This window comes from Brassica napus, chromosome C5, assembly GCF_020379485.1.
Source record: "Brassica napus cultivar Da-Ae chromosome C5, Da-Ae, whole genome shotgun sequence".
Classification (NCBI taxonomy): domain Eukaryota; kingdom Viridiplantae; phylum Streptophyta; class Magnoliopsida; order Brassicales; family Brassicaceae; genus Brassica; species Brassica napus.
The window spans coordinates 20,307,700-20,331,449 of NC_063448.1; the positions used below are offsets into that span (position 1 = coordinate 20,307,700).

A 23,750-nucleotide genomic window follows, 5' to 3' on the forward strand; every position below is an offset into this window, starting at 1 on the left:
GATTTGTAACTCAATTAAAATGCATGTCAAACTTTTTATTTCAAGAATTAACAAAAAGTTACATCCAAAATTTAAAAACAATAACCAAATTAATGTCTTTTTAGTTTAAAAATGTTACCTCCATATCTATTAATCATTCAATCTATTAAAAATAAAAAATTAGTTAAGTGAAAGTTTCAATCTATTAAAAATAAAAAAAATTAGTTAAGTGAAAGTTATATTTTTAAATACAAGATTTTTGAGAAATGAAAAATTTTAATTTTTTTTTTCAAAATCTAAATATCCGAACCCGATCCAAAATAACTTAACCCGAACTAAAAATACCCGAACACGACCCGAAATACAGAAATACCCGAACGGATTCTATATCTCTATACTGAAATACCCGAAAATCTGAAATACCCGATCCGAACCCGAACGGGTACCCAAACGCCCACCTTATATCACCCTGACTTGGGGAAAATAAATATTTTTTGAGGATTGTCTTTGTTTTTCATATTATTCTCTTGGATTTTCAACGCAAGGGTTTTAAACAAAACGTCAGGTTCAATCTTACTTATTTAATCTATTAATAGAAATATAAAATTATATTGTGTATTAAGGTGTAGTAGGAAATTTTAATAAACTTTCTTAGTATGTGTAGAAAATTTTCAAAATACATTTCGAAGGGATGGAGTGAAAACTAAATGTTGCATTTATTATATGGAGCAACAAAATGAACATTATAATAATGCTTATGGTCAAGCGTAAGTTGCGATATAGTTTTTTAAAGAAATCATAAAATAGACCAAACTACATAATGTTTGATCATTTCAGTTTATCATATCACCGGATAAGCTAGTCAAGCAACCGGATAACAACCATACTGAGCTATACCACACATGCCTTGAGGCCACTCCACATCTCTACGGAGTCTAATGTAACCATTTTCTCCCCAAGTCTCACCCCAAGAGTTCTTAGCCAGCCAATACTTAATCCCTTCCGGGCTCGTCCCGTACCCAACCAACGTCACTGCATGAGTCGTGGCGATCCCACAGGCCGGATCACTGTACACTCCGCTTGAGTAATGGCTGAAACTTTCAGCCAACCCGGCAATGCTTACCGAGACGGGCTGCATCGATACAGCCTCGAGCAATGCACGCTCGTTGTTGCGTGGAACGTATTGGAAACCTCTGATCTGCATGGCGGGTTCGGCCTGGGACTGGCAAGTCCCATCTCTCTCTTGGTAAGGGTATGCGTCTTCTGAAGAAATGCCTCCGTTTTTTGCTATGTAGGTGAAAGCTTCTTCCATTGTTCCTCCCCTGCAACCTTCGTTAGGCTCTCCGTCACAATCTATAAGTTGTTGTTCGGACAGTGATATGAGGTTTCCTCCGGCAATCTTTGTCAGACCTTCCACCGCTGCAATCGCCGAGAACGCCCAGCAACTAGCTGCATGTATATATTGATTACTTTCATTGTTAAAACCTAGAATGATCACCCTGACTTGGGTATTAAGTTTAGTATGTGAAAAAAAAAAGTTTCGTATGTGGAGTTTAATTACTACATTGTTTTCTAATCTGTAGAGACTGTTTATAATATACAGTTCCAGAAAACTTACAACATTGTCCTTGCTGTTTGACCGGTGTTACAGCACCTTCCATTCTCCAGTCTTTGCTCTGGCCGACGATATTACTGACGTTCCAATTCCAAGATGACATAGTGTTATCAACCGCTTGGGATGATGAAGTTACATTAATGCGCCTAGTTAGACCGGTGTGGGTGGCTGGGAACTCCTCCTTAGTCCGATCGGTGAACTCGTTGACACCAAGTTTGTAGCTTTGATTCGCCTTACTATTGAAATTCTCAATGAACTCAAAGTTTTTCTTGAACACTTCCAGCCTCATCTGTTTCTGGGGTTCATTGCTATAAACTCGAGAGAACTTGATCATCCATTGTTGGAAGTGATGAGCAATGGATGGCTTCTGAAACGCAACACGGGATGTGGCTTGAGAGATTCTATGATCCATGGAAAGAATGGTTAGAACCACCAAAACATATGACATTCGCAAGACCATTTTTGATGTGGTGTGGTGAAGATGTTAAAATTGAGAGAACGGTATATGTATTCAAAATGACTATATTGTTATGATGTGGTGATGTTATAAATTACCTTGTTTCTTTTTATATCTTTGACGGAATTAATTAATTTCCACTCCTTTTTAGCATGATTAACATTATTAATGTTTACGTGTTGAGATATCAATCGCGTTGATTGATATGATTAACATCCCCCTGTGAATCAATTGGGAAGTCACTTTAGTGAATTTTAGTGATGTGTCGCTCATAGGTGAAGTTTCAAGAAATTGTTATAATTTGATTGGTCGATTGTTCTTAATTTTTATTTATTTAATTTATATCTAAAAATTTAAGGTAAGTCTAAAATCATTTAGCATCACTTGCCATATAATCTAAAGAATATTACAAATAACAATTTATGGAAACTAATTCTCGAAATTATAGAAAGATTAATAATGTTTTATTTATTACTTTTAATATTTATAAACTATAAAATATAATGAACGAAAATTTATATAAGATAATTATAATAGTTTTATACTCTACTTGATGAACTGTATTCGAATATAATTATATAATAACTATTTTAAATATTACAAAATCCAAACATGTTTATTAATATTATTTTTAAATTATTTATCGTTGTTTAAAGAATAAATTTTTCAAAATTTTAAAATAATTTATAAAATGTTATAAATTATTTATAAAAATATAAACCTACTATATATTGATTGAGAAGTCACATAAGTGATTTTTTATTACGTGTCGATCATAAATGAACTCTTCAAATTGTTATAATTTGATTGGCCGATGATTTTTAATTTTATTTATTATAATTATATATAAAAGGAAAGGATAATTCAATTACCACTTTCTAAAATAACCTACATAATTTTAGAAATAATTATTTATGGTAACTAATTGTTGAGACTATGAAAGAGTAATAATGTGATCAATTTTTTATATATTTATAAATTACATAAAATAAGAAACAAAAATGTTTATTTGAATTGATATAATGATTTTATATTCGTATAGAAAGCCTTATATTTGTATATAAAGTATCATAATAACTATTAATGTCTAATAAATTACATGTATGCTTTATAAATCATTTATTAAATTATAAATAAATTTATAAAATTAATTATATTGTAGACATGGATCTTTAAAATGTAATTTATATTGATGTTTTAATTAATTGTAATGTTTATAATAACTTACCTTAATTTTCTATTACTTGCGCAAGTTGCTAATATTTATTGCATTGTTTAAATGTAATTTACCTTATTGTTTTTAATAACTTACCTAAGTAACCTTTATAATTTTTTGCCCGTTTATTTATAACTTTACCATTTTTTGAATTCCCCTATTACTTGCGCAAGTTGATAATAGTTAATGCATTCTAATTTGTTAGCTCGCTTTTAATAATTTACCTTTTTTGAATATGGATTACTTGCACAAGTTGGCATTGTGTTTATTGCATTTCACCTTATGACAATATAATTTTAATTTCTTACTTGATAAAAATTATTTCGAAAACGTCATTTACTATGTAAAATATCCCCTAATAAATGTCTAACGTGGAAGGTAGACTATATATGGGGGTGTTCAATCCGGATATCGGTTCGGTTTAGGTTCGGATTTTTTCGGTTTTCGGTATTTCGGTTAGTAAAATATAACTACCATTCTAAATCCATATTTACTTCGGTTCGGTTCGGTTTATATACCGTCGGTTTTCGGTCTATTCGGTTTTATACCAAAAAAACAAAATTATTTAGTTTGAGATCATATAAAATGAATTTTAGAGTCATATTGTCAACACAGTCATTTATTAAAAATATATTACATGGTCAAATAAATGAACAAAAACGTAAAAATGCTTCTACCATCAAATAAAATCATCAAATCTATAATTAAAATCAGAGCCTGAAATTTTGAAAATAAAAATATGAAACAAAACAGAAACATGAAAGAAAAGTTTTTTTACTCTTCCATATTTAGTGTTCATGAAAGTCTTGCTTTTTCGATTGAACACGAAACTCTGTTTGTTTATAGATAAGAAAAAAGTTGTGAAAATTTTCCATTAATTATTTTCCATCAAATTTATCATCTTCATATTAATTTAGTGAATACTAAAATAAAGCAAAAAGATAAAAAAAAAACTTAGAAAATAAGATGTCTGAATTGCGATTTATTGTTATTTAATTATATTTCAAGTGTTTTACAAATTATATAAGGTTCTTTATTACTATAACATTATGGTAATAGTTATTAACACAAATTCAACTTATATAACAAATAGATTTTCATGTATTGTTATAAAATAGATACATATTTACATGTTTCTACTTTTAGTCGGTTTTATTCGGTTTATTCGGTTTAATCGGTTATATACCAAACCATATCCAAATCCTACGGTTTTTATAAAATTATATCCATTCGGTTTATATGGTATATACCAAAACCAAACCATATTGTCTATTTCGGTTCGGTTCGGTTCGGTATGGTTCGGTTTTACCATATTGAACAACCCTAACTATATATATAACTGAGACCCCAAACGTCTAACGTCTTACAATACAACTATTCTCTTTTCCTAACAATTTTTAAGAATCCGTCTAAAGATACATGGCGTATTGAAGTACGGATTCTTCACTTGTGGAGAAATTAAAACAAAGAATCCGGCAACACCATCGAAATGGTATTTGTTTTGATTACTACATTTTTCAAAACTCAGAATCGTCATATATTATATTTACTTTACAATGAACAATATTTTTTTTTATAGTGTTTCATAACTACTTATTCTGCTTTCCGTCAACTATTATAATTTATTTGTCTAACTCATAACTTTCATATATTCGATCAGGGACAAAAATTCATTCTTTAGTTTGTGAACAGCTCATCAAAAAATTTGAAGGTTGTCCAGTTATTCAAAGTGTACGATGCTATTGGTGATTATCGGACAAAATCTCATCCGTAAAAAATTGGGTTCTTCCACGCGACTTTTGTTGCAAAACCAAATGATTTTTCAAGTGAAGTTTCCGAGAAGTATTTGGCTGATTACACTGAAATTACTGGTGGAAAAGCTGATAACAACTGTTTGGTTGGTAAGTAATTTTCAACTGGGAATTGTTCATGCACTAATAATTTATATATGATTTTAAGGCTATTAATCTGTTTATTAAATAACTTTAATATTATACCTACTTAATTGAATTTTTAATGTTTAGATATTCTTTTTGTTTTGTATTATTTGTGTTAATTTAATTATTTTTATTTTGGAATGTAGATGTTATTGGTCAAATAGTTAACTTCGGTTCTCTTGAAAAAAAATGATAAAAGGAAAAGATAACATGAGGCTCTTGATTGAGTTACGTGACCAAAAGTAAGTTTAAGTACTTACTTTTTTCTTATTTGCTACCTAAATATCTATATTAGATTTATTAACTTAAGTTTGTATTATACAGTAATGAGAAGATGATGTGTACTATGTAGGGTCGTTATGCTAAACAAGTATACGATTATAGTATGAGTAACATGCCCACAATGATTATTTGTGTTAGTTCTCTTCTATTAAAGAGTGGAAATGTATATAATACATCTATCTTTCTAAAATAATTATATGTACAACATGTTAATAAAATCTATATATTGTAGGTGCTTACTCCATATCTAGCGGGTGAAATTCAATCCAAATTTTACTCAACCCAACATGGATTTGGTTGACCAGTTCAAAACAAGGTACTCCTACTCTTTTGTTAGCTAATTTTGAATTTATATACATTACCTTGGCAACATGATACAATGTTTTTATAAGCTTGATTTATCTTGATTTTGCAGTCTTCCTAATGATTCACTTGCTCTTACAAACGACGATAGTACCCAATGGTCTATTGGTACTGCTACATTTGTTCGTGCCAAGTTTTTTGTTATTAATGAGAAGAGAACCATAAGAGAGATCATTGATAGTACTCTGGTATATAAACTGAAAACTCTCCATTTTAGTTGACTACAATCCAGTTTTCACACTATTTCGATGATAGTATGTAAATTTAATATTATTTTCTATTCAATAAAATTTAGAAATTTATAAATCTATGAAATTATTTTATTTCGTACAACTGCTTACAAAATTTAATAATTTTTTGCAGGTTTGTTTTCTTTATTGAGAATTGTACTTCTTAATTTATATTACTTATAGATTATATTTCGACTTTTATATTTTCTTTAAATATGTCACTATTTAAAACGAAAAATATAAACATAAATATATTCGTCACCTAAAATACACAGTTACAACATATATACAATACAATTCTACTTAGTGATAATATAAAATCTGCAACTTCAACAACTGTATAATATTTATTCCACATTTTGAATATTTTTATGTCCGCACAGAGTGCGGGCCAGTCACCTAGTTATTAGTGTTTACTATGAAATATCATGTATTTAGTTTGCCATCTCGTAGAAATCTCTTATTTAGGAAAGTAGTTTATTTATCTTGCATATATATATATATATATATATATATTTGTACGAACTTCAGAATCAAAAATAATAGAGAAATTAAATGATATAATCTTTTTGAGTTCTTAGCATGTTAACGCATTGATATTTCATTTTTGAATATATAAATACAAAAAATCTATTAAATTTATATCGTATCATATTAATTTGTATCCTCTATATGTTCAGGCTTCAGGACTCAAACAATCTATTAGTAGCTAAAGATCCACAATGTAAATATTCCATAATCGTTTGTATTTAGGACAATGGATACATTTTTTACACATATACAGAGAACCTTCTCCATTACTCGTGTTCCTCTGTCTCTTTAAAATTGTATTGTCTCTAAACAGCCTTTGGAAAAAATAAAGGCCGAACCCCAAAAAGTTTCTTACATTTGTAATCACTAACTTATTAGTTGTGTAGATGACCCATAGGATAAATTTTGATGGTACCATTTTAGCAACAGATGAGTTTACTTTTTCCGTCTTACAAGTAACAACGTCCTGGTTTATTTTTTATTTTTGGGTCTCGTTAATGATTTATTTCTTCTTTAACTTCATTGTTACAAACGCTGTCATTGTTTTGTTCCGTTAGTCAAGCATTTACCTTTACCCAGGAAAATATAATATAATCTACGTTATACATTACTAGGATGTGGACCCCCGCGAAATCGCGGAGAAAGTTAATATTAAGTTTTCAATATTAATTTAAAATAATTACATATAACTATTTTAAAAAATATATATATAACTGATATAGCTAAAATAAAAACATTAAATATGAAAACACTAAATAAATTTACTGAAAACACTAATACCAAAGTGATGCAACCCTTCAAAAGTATTAGGTTTTATAATCACTATTAAATTTTTAATATTATTTTAAAATTATTTAATATTAAATATTTAAAACCAAAATGACAATAAAATGTTTTAATATATATAACTGATATATTTAAAATGAAAAGGTGAAGATGAAAAATAAAATTATTAGAATTGTATTATAAATAAAAGATATTAAAAACAAAAATGCCAAAGTGATGCAATCCTTAAGAACTATTAGGTTTACTAATTAATATTAAATTTTCAATATTATTTTAAAATGATTATATACTAAATGCTTAACACAAAAGGATGATATTTAAATGATTTTTTTCAAAAAATATAACTGATATAGTTAAAAAGGATTGAGGATAAAAAAATTACTAGAAATTTATTATAAATAAAAGATATAAAAATAATGCCAAAGTGATGCAATCCTTCAAAAGTATTAGCTAATGATAAAATATAGGTTTAGGGAAGCAAATGATGGTTATCTCTAAAAAATAAAACACATGATAATCTTGAGAACCAAATATAAAACATATATTTCACTACCAAATAAAAATTATTTTACAACGTAAATATTTTTTAATAAAATATTAAATTTTAGATACTAATTCAAATGTGAAACAAGATAAATAGAATTCCGTATTGATTTGGTTCACAAAATATGTTGGAGCACATTTCCAAAACTGTTTATTAAATAGTATATATGTGAACAAATGAGTTTTTTCGGTGGATCTAAATTGGTATTCAATTTTACATTATTTTAATAGTATAAAATAGTTCTTCCAAATTATGATTTGAGATTATGTAAATAAAATCTACAAATGAAAAGATGTATGAAATAAAATTTATGAGAAATAGAGTTGAAAAAACATAAGTGTTAAAACTAAAAAGAGACAACTTTCCATATAAATAAAGGTTATAACCAGAAAACATATAGCAAAATAAAATGCAAGCCTCAATAATAATTGTTTCTTTCCTATTCCTTTTTCAATTCTAAGATTCATAAAGATTTTAACTTTTGTTTTGCTTATTGAATAAACAAAAGAATATCTGTAAAATTTATGATAAGGATGATGGTTTCTCTCTAAGACTATTGACTTTTTACTATCTTTTTCAAACCATGAGAAGTGTTAGTTTTTGCTTTCTAGGGGTGTTCAACCTGGATTTTGATTCGGTTTTGGTTCGATTTTTTGGTATTTTGGTTTATAAAAAAATAGCTATCATATTAAAACCAAATCTACTTTAGTTGGTTCGGCATATATACCATCGGTTCTCAGTTTATTCGGGTTTATATCAAAAACCATAAATATATTTATTTTTATACCATTTTGTAAAATTTACTTTATATAATTAGATATCGTTTTTATTAAAAAAATAAAGATATATAAGTTTTTAAATAGAATATTTATTTTATTTATTATTTAAAATAATTATCAAACATATTAAGTTAATAATAATAATTTTTTTAAACTTTAAAAAAGTATAATATTATTAAATAAGAAAATTAGCATGCATATTTAAAAGTTGTGTTTTATTTGATTTGATAAAATTGAAAATATAACTTTTAACTCAAAATTAAATTTTTAAATTGCTAAAGTCAACATTTTAAATATGAAGATCCTATAAATGAGATAAGTTATGTATATATTATCACTTATATTATATACTTTACATATAGTTATACTACTATACTTTGTTTAATCGGTTTATATACCAAATCATATCCATATACCACATTCTATTAAAAATAACATACATTTGGTATATTCTGTATTACCAAACCAAAACCATTTTCTATTTCGGTTCATTTTTAGTTGGTTCGATTTTACCAGATTGAACACCTCTAAATATGAGAATTTTTTATAAAGATCTTACACCCATGGAGCAATTTTATGAATGTTTTAATGTATTTTGAGTATATTTTTATCTACAAAAATTAAAAATACAAAATATTCAACAAAATTTACTTATAAATTTTTGTTATAAACATCTTACATGCATGATGCGTAAATGCATGAAGAAAAATAATTATTAGGTTAAGATCTGCGCCTTGCGCGGGATCAACATTATATATATAAATTATTTTATGTATTAAATATTTTTACATATTATGAAATAATAAATATATATTAAATAATTAAAAGTCAGTAACTATTAAATATATAATTAAATTGGTGCAAACATATAAATCAATTTTATTAATCCAAAAAATATTTTTTTTATATTTGATAGGATATGTTATTAAATTTAAATGATACTGGCATAGATAATATATTTTAGTATATTTTTAATATTAATGTCTATTAAATGATGATTTCTACTCATATAGTTTTTTGATCATTTGTATCTTTTAAAGAAAAGATTTTAATTACTGATAACAAAATTTTCATTGTGGGATTAATAGTTTTAGTAATTTATAATTTTAAAAAAAAAAATAAGTTGTCAATGATCGTTCAAAACTTTTATCAAAAAAATTGTTCAAAGTAAAATTTGAAACTAAAATATTGTATTTTATATGGTTTATAGTTTAATTTAAAATGATATATATATTAATCTTAATAATTAATTAAATTAGACTTTTTACTTATATAATTTTTGTAATCATTTGTATTTTGTCATAACAAAAATTTTAAACCATGGATTATAAAATTTGAATGTAAGACTTTTAACAGTTTTAGTAATTTATAGCCGTTTGTAAAAATTCAAAATATAACATATACATAAAAATCTAAATTTTTATTATATGGTTATTGTGGTTGTTTAATTTATTTAATAGTTTAAAATTAAACAAATATGATAGAAACTACACTATTTTTTATCAATTCTTTATTATTCAAAATCATTAATTCTCATATATACTTTAGCCACATTAGGCAATTCCGTAAATTTTATTTAAGGAAATAATAAAGTACATTAATGATGAATTTATTGTTATTTTAATAAAAAGCTTATTATATAATTAGATGGACCAACATATTTCTCTAATGATTCTAAGAATCATTCTAGTGATGACATGTGACTACAAAAAGAAGTGTAATGCTTTTCAAAATAATATATAGGGGATAGTTTATTTGATTAAGTGGGCCTTTGGAATAATTTATAATTGGGCCTGTGAGAAAAAAAATGTCAAATAAGTGCTTAAAAGCACGTGGTCGTCTTCTTCATTTAACGGAAATGATCCGAACTGTCACTTGTTACTCGCCGCGTTTTGTATTTACACGGCTCAGGCGGACTAAACTTGGACCACCGCCAAATATTGCCGATCACCCCTAACTCGCCACGTCTAACTCCGATCAACGTATTCTCGTCCGCGTAATTTATGAAATGGTCGATTTTTAGATCATGAAAACGACATACCTTTATCCCCATACCTCTGTGATCTTCAGTCTCCAGATCCCCCCAACCTTCCAATCGAATTCCTGTTGATTCACATTATATTCCTTGCTTCCTTAGACCTTAGCTGATATCATCTTGCAAATTTTTGGTATAGATCGAATAAAAATTCTAGGTCCTCTGGCGTCATATTGTAAACTCGGTCTACCCATAAACTTTTTATTGCCCCCTCACTACAGGGAACATCTTCTAGGGACGTCTCTGAAATGTCTCTTACAAGAAACGGCTGATGTGTTATTATCATGATTCGTGCATCGTATGTATAAGAACAGGGAACATAAATATACATATATTGTTCAGAGAGGTGTGATTAAAGGGTTGTGTTGATTGGGAATGAAACTATTCAGGAAAGATGCCATATACGAAGGGTTGTGTTGTTTCTGAAGAGGAGACGATTGAGGAAGATGGATAACACAACAATTTTTTGATGACGAAAGCGACTCAAAGGAAGAAAACTTTTTATCCCTTAGATCAAAAATAACAAACAAATCTGACAGATAGATTAAATTTTTATTTTTCTATAAAAAAATGATGATGTCATTGATAAAAAAAATGGTTTGCTATTATATATAGATTTTATAAGTACACTAGATTAAGATCCGCGCCTTGCGCGGAATAAACATTATATATAAAAATTATTTTATGTATTATATGTTCTTACATATTATGAAATAATAAATCTATATTGAATAATTAAAAGTCAGTAACTATTACATATATAATTAAATTGGTGCAAACGTATAAATCAATTTTATTAATCCAAAAAATTAAAATTTTTGATAGGATATGTAATTAAATTTAAATGATATTAACATACATAGTATATTTTTAATATTAATGTCTATTAAATGATGCTTTCTACTCATATGTTTTTTTTGATCATGTGCATCTTTAATATGAAAAACTTTAAATTACTGATAAAAAAATGTCATTGTTAGATTAATAATTTTAGTAATTTATAATTTAAAAACAATTATCAATGTTAGTTCAAAACTTTTATCAAAAAAAATTATTCAAAGTAAATTTTGAAATTAAAATATTTATTTATTCAATATGATTTATAGTTTAATTTAGAATGATATATTTACATATATATTTTAAATGTTAATGATTAATTAAATTAGACTTTTATTTATATGATTTTGTAATCATTTGTATTTTGTCATAACAAAAATTTTAAACAATGGATCGCAAAATTTGAATGTGAGACTTTTAACAGTTTTAGTAATTTATAGTCGTTTTTTAAAATTCAAAATATAACATATACAGAAAAATCTAAATTTTTATAATATAGTTATTGTGATTTTTTTAAATTATTTTAATAGTTTAAAATTAAATAAATTTGATAGAAGATACATTATTTTTTTATCAGATCTTTATTATTCAAAATTATTAATTTTCATATATACTTTAGCCACATTAGGCAATTCGTAATCTTTATTTAAAAAAATAATAAATGACATTAATAATCAATTTATGGTTAGTTTAATAAAAAGCTTATTATATAATTAGATGAACCAACATATTTCTCTAATTATTCTAAGAATCATTCTAGTGATGACATGTGACTACAAAAAGAAGTTGTAATGTTTCACAAATAATATATAGGGGATACCATGTAGGTGATGCATTTTGGTTGTCGCTAAACATATAGGTCATTGCGATGCAGATTTAGACCACACCTAAACAATTGATAAGCCAGACGTATGATAATGTTACATTTTTTTTGTTATTATAATGTTGTCGTATAGTTATCACACTTTAATAATAAGTCATCTGCCACTTAGTTACGCAACCGGATAAAAAGCATACTGAGCCACACCACACATGCCCTGAGGCCACTCTACATCTCTACGAATCCTGATGTAACCATTCTCTCCCCAAGTCTCACCCCACGAATTTTTAGCCAGCCAATACTTTATCCCTTCAGGGCTCGTCCCGTACCCAACGAACGTCACTGCATGATTCACCCTGGTCCCGCAGTACGGCTCATCGTACACTCCACCTGAGTAATGCATGAAACCGGGTCCATCTGCGTCAATGGAAACCGAGACAGGCTGTCTCGAAACTGCCTCGAGCAAGGCACGCTCGTTGTTACTTGGAACGGTCTGGAACCCTCTGATTGATGCGGCGGGTCTCCCATTGTAACGGCACATCCCCTCGGTCATTTGGAAAGGGTACGCTTGCTCAGAAGCAATGCCACGGTTTTTGATTATGTAGCTGAAAGCATCTGACATTATCCCGCCACTACAACCGTTATTATTCTCTCTGTCGCAATCTAGAAGCTGTTGTTCAGACAAAGATACGAGGTTGCCTCGGGCAATTTTTGTCACACCTTCCACCGCTGCGACTGCTGAGAACGCCCAACAACCTCCTGTCCAAATATACATCCAAATATATTGAGTATAGTTTTTTTTCTCCGTAATAACGTAAACCTATTTAGGTAACTCTAACTTGGGGTCTAAGTTTTTACAATGGCATTATTAAATCATGGAATTCAATACTAATCCAGGGGTTTACTAAAATTTATTGAGCGTATTGAACTTCAAATCTTGAATATCATACATATGTAGAGACCACTGTTTTGAATTTATATAATTTTGGAAAGCTTACCGCATTGGCCTTGGTATCTAACAGGTGTTACAGCTCCTTCGGATCTCCAATCTTTGGTCTCACGGGCAACATCACTGACGTTCCAATTCCAAGAAGGTATCATTTCATCGTAAAATTCAGATGGTGAAATTTTGTTGATGCCCTTGAGACCGGTGTGTGTGGCAATGAACTCTTCTTCGGTCCAATCCGAAAACTCGTTGACACCAAGCCTGTAGGATTTATCTCCCTTCTTATTAAATTCCTCAATGAATTTCAGGTTTTTCCTGAACACGTCGAACCTCATCTTTTCCTCAAGCTCATTGGTATAAACTCGGGAGAATCGTGTCATCCATTGTTGATGGTGGTCAGCAATTAAGGGCTTGTTGAAGGTGACACGAGATGTGGCTTGGGAGACGCTTCCCATGGAAATAATCGTTAGAAACACAAGGAATACTATCGATGTCATTTTGTTGTTGATGAATATGATAAAAATTAAAATAGATGAAAGAATGAAATTGTAGTTTTTTTCTTGTATGTGAAGTGTTTCTGTTGTGTTGTAGTGAAGAAGTAAGGATGGGGAGAAATGGTATTTATAAAGAAAAGATTCGAAGTTGGTTATGGTCTAACTGAAAAATGAGAGCAAATTGCAAGTTGACTCTATAATGGTTATGGTGTTGTTTGCATTAACTTGCGCCGTGATCTTTGGAGGAACAACTTTCCCATTTCTATATGCACATATATTACAACTAATATATATATATATATATATATATATTTTTTTTATATATATATTACCATATCATTTTAAATATTGAGATAAGAGCTAGCTATATTTACTAATAACCTTAGGGTTTAGGTAGATACATTTGCGTTTGAATGCAATCATGGTCCAATCAAATGTATTTTGAAGTTCTCGGTCATGGTGAGTTTTAAAATATAGATTACTTCGAACTCAAAACTGTCGTGACAACATTATTAGCTTTTGGGAACAACTGAGTTCTGAAAGTCAAAAAGTATTAAGTTCTGACTGAAAACAAAGATAATTCCTTTTTATTTGGGGTCTCATTTGGATTTACCTCAGTTCAATGAAAATAGTGGTAAATATGTGACGATAACTAAGGCGATGAAGTGGTTTATCGCTTAAGCCTGCCAGCCATGTGGTTTAAGGCGACGAATAAAGGTAAATAGTATAGTGGTTTATCGCTTAAGCCTGCCAGCCATGTCACTAGCTTCGCTTGCATGGGGGGCCTCTAAAAAAACAAAAATAAAGAAGAAGAACTGATAAATTATCTCCAAAATAGTGGAAAACTACGTATTGGAGTTTTTTATGAATGAATAGTTAAACTTAAAAACATGCAACTTCAATTTTAAAATTTAATGTGAACTAATTTTTTTTTTCAGTTCTTGATCAAACTAAATAATAGATTGCTTACAATCCATCACAAATACTTAAATTTTGAAAATCAAAATACTTGATGCCAAGTGAAACAAAATTTAATTTGCGATCGTAATCAATATTATTAAATCAGAATTTCTCCTAATATTACTATTTCTTTTCTTTCATATAATTACGATAATATGCCACTCCTATATTTATGGTTAATACATTAATTATTTAAAATTATTCATGTTTATTAAGGTGCTACGATTTTATGTAAGGTATTTGGAATCATTATCAAAAAAAGAGAAATTTTATGTTTACCATTTTCATGGTATCATTTTTCATTTTTACCACCACTAAATGAGTATTTTCAAAAATATCTTCTTCATTAAGTGACAAAAGACTCTTATACCTTTGTTTTATATATATATATATAATAAATCATTATTTAAATAAATAAAAAATAAAATAAAAAAATAGAAATAAGAAAAATAATTTTTTTATGTTTTTGAATTATCCTTTTTCAAATTTGAACTTTTTATAAAAAAAATTTCGAAATTTGTTTTTATTTTCTTTCAAATTTTCTTTTTGAAAATCAAAAATTACGTTTGAAACTATTTTTAAAAAATTGTTTTATATTTTTAAGCATTTATTTATATATTATTAGAATTCTAAATTTCATATTCCAAAAATCCTATCCTATCCCTCAACTCTAAACCCTAATTTTAGATTAGTTAACCCTAGCGGTATAAATGTTTTTTATCTTTCATTAAAATTGAGGGTAAAAATGATTAGTGTAAACATGAAAAATGGTATGTGGTATTTGTGGTAATTTTTCAAAAAAAAAATTGGAATCATTATCACATCTATTACGGTTGACCAACGGTTCTATTTAATAGTTGGTCATATATTATATAAAAAAATTCTTTAATGAGTCAATAACCTATGTTATGCTATTCACAACTATAGTTTAGTTGATATCTAAATATGCAATACTGAACCGATTACAGAAATAATTATTTTCTTGACGATTTGACATAATTTTCCTCAATATATGTGTTTATAAGACTATAATTTTAAACAAATCCTAATAATTTATTTAATTAATTTCATAAGTTATAACAAAATTCTAATTTATTTATCTTATCTCTTAAACAAACCAACAAAGGCCTAATTCATAGGTCAAATTTTGTTTGCCTTTAATTTAAAGATCAAAACCTCCTTGAACGAAAAAGCTACCCCATTAATGGAAATCCTTGGTCCATACTCCATGACCCTTGACGCCTATATGTATATATAGAACACAACCTTTCTATACGTATATGAATGATTTCTTCAAAAGAAAGAAAGTGCAGACATTACTTGATGAGATAAGATGCAAATTTTTTTCACGTTACTTTTACATCTCTAATGTTTTTCTTTGGAAGTAAAATCATTTAGATGGATAAATAATCTTGCAACCAAAAAGGGTGGATCACTACTATATATTAGTACTTGTAAATTCCAAACTTAAATCGCATAACGAAATGATAATAAAACGTAAGGCAATACGATACAAATATAGCTTAAGACGGATAAAGTTCAACGACTCTCGAGTTTTTCTTGCAACAACATAAGGAAAAAATCTAATAATAATTTTGTGTAATAATTAAATGCTCCACTATAGAGATGATCGATGTTTCCATTTTCTAACTGAACTGAGAAACCTTCATATCCTACTTGCGATCTAATAATACTTTTGTGTAATATTCTTTTGTCAAATGTTTGGACAGCTGATACAAGAATGAACAAAGATCAAACGGAAATTCTTTTGTGTAATAATTAAAAGTTATGGAAAATCTAATAATTCCTTTACATCCTCCTTGCGATTCTATCGCGGAAATTCTTTAGAAATGATCGATGTTTCCCATAATCCCATTTTCTAACTGAACTGATGAGAAATCTTTACGTCCTACATGCGATTCTATCGCGGAAGTTTTTTTTTGTTTTCGTCAAGTGTTTGGACAGATGATACAAGTATGAACAAAGATCAAATGGAAATTCTGGTGTGATATTATGTCCAGATTCTAATTGGATGTTGAGAAAAGCAATCAACATTGTATTCAACAATAGTATTGACCTTTTCTTTGCCATAACTTTTAACTCAATGGCGTAATAAATCCTAAATACTAAAAAATTGAGTTGAACAAAATGATAATTCTCAATGATCTAACATTAAGATTTGTAACATTGCATTTTTTAGTATCTGCGGAATCTAAACTATGATATCTAAAACCGATTAATGAAATATGTAGAAAACCGATAAAATTTAAAAAACCGAGTATTATTGCTGTTCGAGATACATTGATTAACCATGTATAGGTGAACCACGGTAAAAATATTCGAACTCTAACATCAATCCCCAAAATAAGTTTCCACAATCTTAAATCATTAGTTTTGTTCATGTCACCATGTGGACGTATCTCCCACTAAGTTATTAATTTACACAAATAAATTGTTTTTTTTTTCAAAACAGTTATACATAAAGCAAGGGCCCAAATTAATGGACTTTGTGTTGGAAGAAAAAAACAAATTATTAAACAAAACTGTCAACTTGTGAGTTAGAAAGAAAAAGAGCTCGCGCAAATGATTTTGGACGGAATAGCTGATGTCTGTATCATGGTATTCTGGCAGTTAACTTCATCTCTGTTTCCTTTGCTTTATCCGGTTTATTGTTTCTCTTTATATTATTGTTAGATTTTAGATACAATACAAATTTAGCCGCAGAATAATACTTTATGTTATACGGATAAAAAATTGTCAATTTATGTACCTCGTTCTAGAAAAAAAAAGCTTATAGTATTTGCAATGAGTCACAAAGCAACAATTTTTTAAAGCGACAAAATTAACCATTATCGAAATGGATGAGCAATGATGCATGGGCTCCTAATGGTGTTAATTCATATTTATTCCACTAGTTTTATTTTAAATTATCCATGCCTCTGATCTTGACTTGCAAGAGTCGAACATCTTTACGTATTTGAAACGACAAAGCCAAAAAAATATCGGTAAAAAGAGAATAATAACTAGTTCTTAAAAAATGAGAATAATAATTCACCTGAAATAAATCTTATGTTGTAAAATATAAGATATTTAAAAATATTTTTTTTGTTATCAACATAACAGACTACACTTGGACTTTGTAAACAAATTCATGTGAACGACAAAAGACGATTGTGTCCGAGCAACTATGTGCAAGAGTCGAATTTAAAATATAATTTTTTTTAATATTTAAGATGCATTTAACTTTATTACAAAGTGATTAATCAATTGTATTTAAAATTTTAATTATTATATTGATTATTTTAAATTTATATATTTAGTAATATTTTAAAATGAAGTTGATTTTTAATTCTTATCTTTTAACTGAATTATATATCATGAAGTATATGAAATATTTGTCATTTGCCTTCACCCAACTCTGAATTGTCCCCGTAAACATGAATCGTTTCAATTTCCAAAATAATCACTAGCATATACTATACTCTTTGTTCAGTAACTTCATCTTGGATGATTAATTTGGTAAAAAAACTCGAATCTTACAAAATATGTTGGTTTCCCGCAAACGTCAAAGTTAAGATAATTTGAAAATTAAATGTATTTATGAGTTGATCCCATAAATATGAATATTATCTGCTAGAGCTACGTTGAAACTAGGTTACTAGCACGAGTCTACTTACTTCTCTATTAATAATGGAAACTCTAATTAATAAACGTTGAATCTGTAATTGGCGGCGAACCTTTTCCCATCTACAAGTTGGGACGTCTTTCATGCGCGCCGCAACATACGCACTCGTTGAGACTACACTACATTATCATTAGCATGAATATCAGATTTGAAGTGTGGTATTCCGAAGATGTGGAGGACCCAGTGAACCACTAGCCGCCATGGATCTAGCTTAGTAAATATATGTTTTTTCACAAAGTAAATCGTGATATACAAGGATATTAATATTGACTAACTAAAACACTAATTGTTTGTACTCGTAGCACTGTTGCAGCATTATGAGAAAATATGAAAAACGGCACTAAATCTAGGCATTTGAATATCCGCTATTAGATCGATTATTTGATATTTTAGATATTTCAATATTGTAGATCTAGGATCTATTCGGGTACTTCAGAATTTTGATTTAAATTTGGTTCGGTTCATTTAAGTTTGGGTCGGGTTTGGATACCCAAAATCTCCAAAAACAAAAGTTTTGGTTAGTTTGTATAAAGTTTGGTAAAATTTGACAAGTATAGTTAAGTAAAATTTCAGTTCTTTTTTGGTATTTCTATTTGTTTTTCTAAAAATAATTGATAACTTCGGTTCTATAATTGTAAATTTGTGAATTTGAGTTATTTTAAATCTAAAAATAATTTATGTTTGTAAATATAATTGTATTTACAATATTTGGGTTGTTCATTCAGTTTTTGATTCTTTGGATATAGGAGTAGGATCCATTCAGATATTTTGTTGGTTTTGGATTTGGTAACATTTTTGGATCAGATTTGATTCGGATCTCGGTAATTTTACAAGACGCACATGCCATGTGATTTATATGAGTTTTAAAGAAGTCCCAGATAAATATAAATGTTTTTGATTAAATAATTAAGGACTACGACTGACTGATGATAATTAAAAATTCTATTTATTTGCAGAAGTTTTATGATTTTGGTGGATATTTTTAGATTTCATCTCTAGTAGGCATTTTCTCGACAATTCTTCCATCAACATTTGACAGGCGAAAAACAAACCTTTTGTGTTTTAGGGAACAAATATTTGATGGAAACCATATTTTTCTAGAAGAACTATTGGAGATGCTATATTGTGTGCTCATTCCAAACCTCTAGGAAATCATAGAGAACTACATTAATAACTTTTGTACATTTGGTCATTTTACCTGGTCCATTGTATCTAGGAATAGATTAAACCTTTTGTATTCTAAATAGATGTCTTTTCATCTAGAAATTATATTAGATCATTTGAAACATTGTTGATACATTGCTACTAAATGTGTAAAAATCCTCAACCATAGTGGATCATCACAACACACTAAAATAAACACACAAGAGAGAAAATTAAGTCGAAGAACACATGAAGCCACACCGGTGATAGATCAGATTTGAACTCTAAAGATTTACTACAAATGCACAATAAAAATAGTATTCGGGTTGAATCCACTCAGATCAGTGTTCTACAACAAATTTGTGAAATAATTCAGAACAAAGAAAATTAATGTTTGGTTGGATTTCTGAAACTAAGCATAATTATATATAATCACACGAGAATTCAATGTATAGTAAGAAGCATTACACACTAGAGGATTCACACGGATCACAGCCCCACGAACATAGAAGCATGTAGAAATAGAAAATTATATATAAAATAAATAGTTAAGCAAAGTTTTTTATTTATAGTTAATCTACTATGGTGGAACTAACTACCATAGCCATGTTCTTTTCTCGAACGCTGGCGGCAGCGGCAGCGATCAAAAACTACACCTTTTACCATCGGAAATGCATCGCCGGTAAGACAACACCAAATTACTTTTTCAGTCGCTCCGACAAACGGCGATAACAAAATTTGAAGCCAAAAAATATCAGCGATCAACAGCCTCTCATTTTTCTGTCTCTTCAACTGTGCTAGCGATTAAATTCACTTTCATAACCGTTCGGTTTGTCCCCATCGACGTGTTATTCTTTGTTTAAGACAACTTCCTCGTATATGTTTTTCATGTATTTAATCAAACACTTTTCATGCGCTTAATAACCTAAGATCATAAACTAAATTGTGATGTAATTTTATTTTATAGATTTTTATCAGTTGCATAATTAATTTATATGAAAATATTAACATTATAGTTGTGAGAAACTTTTAGAAATTCTTAGTTAATAATACTGCTCTAAATTAACAGTTTAAATATTTTGAGGAGGTACACGCGGTCTGCAGACTTTATGGTGGAAGAAAGTTGATGTCAGCTTCCACTCCACCTTTTGGCATGCCTTAGAGCATCTCCAACCCCATATTTTCCACTCTATTTTGCAGTTTTTTTGCAGTGGGGTTGGAGATGCTCTTAGCTCGTAACAATGCTCAAGTAAACGTTCATCATATACACGTTGGAGCTGTTTTATCGTTTCTGATATGAACTAAAAGAAATTTGGGTCTTGTCCTCAGGTGAAAAGTGAAAGACTTTATAAAGCAGGAGCTGGAGTTGTTGCAGATAGCATATAACAGCAAGAGTCATCGACGTTCATCACGGGCAGCTTGTAAACTCTGTAAGTCTTTTCAATTCAAAAAAAAAAACTCTGTAAGTCTTTGGATGTTTAACCGGTTAATGTTGTGTGTCTAGTTGCTGCCTGCCGCAAGAGTTAAACCATTCATGTCTTTCTTTCTTTTTTTAAACTTTACAGTCTGAGAGATTGATGCAGATCAAGCACGTTCACATTCTTAATTCTTTCTTTTTGGCCAATCAAAGGAAGGAAGTACAATCCAATTATGTACATTATTTTCTTGTATTAGCTTGGTGTTGATACCACTCTTTATAGATGTTATAGATAAAGGGCTCTATAGATTTTTGTTTCCCATTTCAAAATTACAGATTCATTTCGAGCTTTATAGAAAGATTCTATTCATTTTGTTTTATTCTTTTTTTCAAAATCGTTGTACAAGAACTTACATGCGTGGTTCAAATAGCCATTTAATACTTAGCTACATTTCCATTTGGGTCTAGAATCCCACCAAATTCTTTTAATGAACATACATAAACATAAGAGTATCAGTTTGACATTTGAATACAAGTCCTCTTTTCCACAACAGAAAATGGTCTAACTGAATCCACTGAGAAAAAAAATAGATGGCAATGAGAAAAAATCGGGTTCCAAGAATACAACATCCGTACAAAACTCAAGAACCATAACCACTTTCTAAAAATAGATATAAGATGACATGTTTGTGTTGTTTTGTCTATTTATTCTCTATAACAGGAGATCTTTGAGTAGATCTATCATACCGTCTCCTCTCAACGAAAACTTACAAAAAATTCACCCTAAATACTTTAGTTTATAAATAAAGCTCCCAAAATCTAAGAGAGGAGAAGACAAAGACTTACAAGATAAAAGGCATCATAATGGCCAAATTCTTCATCGTGTTCCTTGCCTCTGCCCTATGTTTCACCACTCTCCTTCACTTGGTGGCCGCTGATGCCGACGACTTTGACCGTTTCAACATCACGGGCTCCGTCTACTGCGACACATGCCGCGTCCAATTCGTTACCCGCCTCAGTAAATTCCTCGAAGGTAATTAAGGACGTTCTCTTATCAAATTCATTTATGGATCGATATAGTACAATCACTAGGAACATTTACTTTTTTATATAGTAGATCCCTTTTTTTTGGTTTTTAGTGGTTTGAATTATGAAGAAAGATACATTAGAGTTTTGCTTAGAAAAAGAAAATCTAATTTTTTTTCTTCTAATTTTTTTTAATATTCTTCGAACAAATATACTCGTGGTTTCACATTTTTAATCTTTAATTAAAACAAGTATTATTGTGATTTTGCGTGATTGAAATATATACCAACATGCGTATATGATATGCATCTACTCACTGTTTAGTCAAGGGTTTGCAATTTTAAATTTTGTGTCTGTATTTTTCATCTCTTAAATCATTCTACATTTATTTTTATTTTCCATTTAATTCCTTTAGGTTTACAGATTACTTATAAAAAAATCATTTAGTACTCGTTAGTCGTTGCAAGAAAATACCAACATATTGTTTTAAATAAGCGTTCTCAAACTTCTAGACATGACATGCTGGCTATTCACATGTCTTATTTTAGTTCAATAAGATTATACAAAACCTTTAACCAAAAAAAAAAGATTATACAAAACCTTACTTCGTTGTGTATTCACAGGGGCAAAGGTAAAGCTTGAGTGCAAGAGTCGTGTGAACCAGACAGTGACACTGACCAAAGAAGCTGTGACTGACAAAGACGGAAAATACCAGATGGAAGTTATGGGAGACCACGAAGAGGAACTGTGCGAGATCATCCTCGTCCAATCACCGGACGCAGAGTGTGGCGAAGTGAACAACGAAGAGTTCCTAAGAAACGCAGCAAGGATCAGTCTCACGGCTAACGATGGCATTGTCTCTAATGAGATTCGAACCATTAACCCACTTGGGTTCATGAGGAAGACTCCTCTCGCCGATTGTCCTCAAGTTTTCAAGGAGCTTGGAATCGTCCCTGACGTCATCTTCTAAGCTTAATACCGATATACATCGATCTCTGAACAATTTTAATTTTTGTTGTAACTCTTTACATTTCGTATATAACAACATTTATATTTGATTTCACTTGTTGTCGGTAAAAGATACTTAACTAACGCTGTTTTCTTCTTTTCATATCTTGTGTTTGTGTTCCAACAACCTTTTCAAAAATGATTTGATTACCTTTTAAATTTTTAGTTTTCGGGAGTTCTTATTTTAGAATGACTTGAACACAAGCATGATTTTGAGAAAAAAAAAAACAAAACTTCATTTTCATGTCGCTTAACGTGAAAGAATCGAATCATACGGAATAAAAGCTAAAGGCACAAAAGTAAAGCATTGCGCACTTTTTTTTTTAAACACAACTTACTTTCATTAAAAAATTAAACTTTTCGAATACAAACGCAAGAAAAAATCATCTATCTTTTTCGATACGAAATATGAACTGCAATAGTAGACAAAATTAAGAACAATAAAGTCTTCATAAGAAATAGCAGCAAATTTGAAACAAAATTTGAATGTGCCAATAGATGGAGCTTTCGCGACAAAATTGGACATCTGAAATTTAGTCACAACAAGAGTGCTATGTAGAAACTAGTCAACCCTCACCTATAAGAAACCCTTTCTCGAGTGCATATTTTATCCCGTAGACCGTTCATGACGACAAAACTTTCAGCAAGTTTAAACAATCA

At 29.2% G+C, this 23,750-nt stretch overlaps 3 protein-coding genes across 3 annotated transcripts; 1 reads left to right on the forward strand and 2 right to left on the reverse strand.

The window, feature by feature from the left end:
* Positions 1-690: 690 nt before the first annotated feature.
* On the reverse strand, positions 691-2,310 carry LOC106400010 (ervatamin-B). Its single transcript, XM_013840431.3, has 2 exons — positions 1,598-2,310; positions 691-1,428 (listed from the first exon to the last, which is right to left on the reverse strand). Exons 1-2 carry the CDS (start codon positions 2,052-2,054, stop codon positions 842-844), a joined length of 1,044 nt encoding a protein of 347 aa, XP_013695885.1. The 5' UTR covers positions 2,055-2,310; the 3' UTR covers positions 691-841.
* A 10,196-nt stretch (positions 2,311-12,506) lies between these two features.
* Positions 12,507-13,961, reverse strand: LOC106399956 (ervatamin-B-like). The gene is made up of 2 exons (XM_013840391.3): positions 13,410-13,961; positions 12,507-13,170 (listed from the first exon to the last, which is right to left on the reverse strand). Exons 1-2 carry the CDS (start codon positions 13,852-13,854, stop codon positions 12,584-12,586), a joined length of 1,032 nt encoding a protein of 343 aa, XP_013695845.1. The 5' UTR covers positions 13,855-13,961; the 3' UTR covers positions 12,507-12,583.
* Positions 13,962-21,777: 7,816 nt separating this feature from the next.
* On the forward strand, positions 21,778-23,140 carry LOC106400084 (pollen-specific protein-like At4g18596). The gene is made up of 2 exons (XM_013840493.3): positions 21,778-22,089; positions 22,706-23,140. The coding sequence occupies exons 1-2, from the start codon at positions 21,921-21,923 to the stop codon at positions 23,050-23,052; spliced, it is 516 nt and encodes a 171-aa protein (XP_013695947.1). The 5' UTR covers positions 21,778-21,920; the 3' UTR covers positions 23,053-23,140.
* Positions 23,141-23,750: the final 610 nt, after the last annotated feature.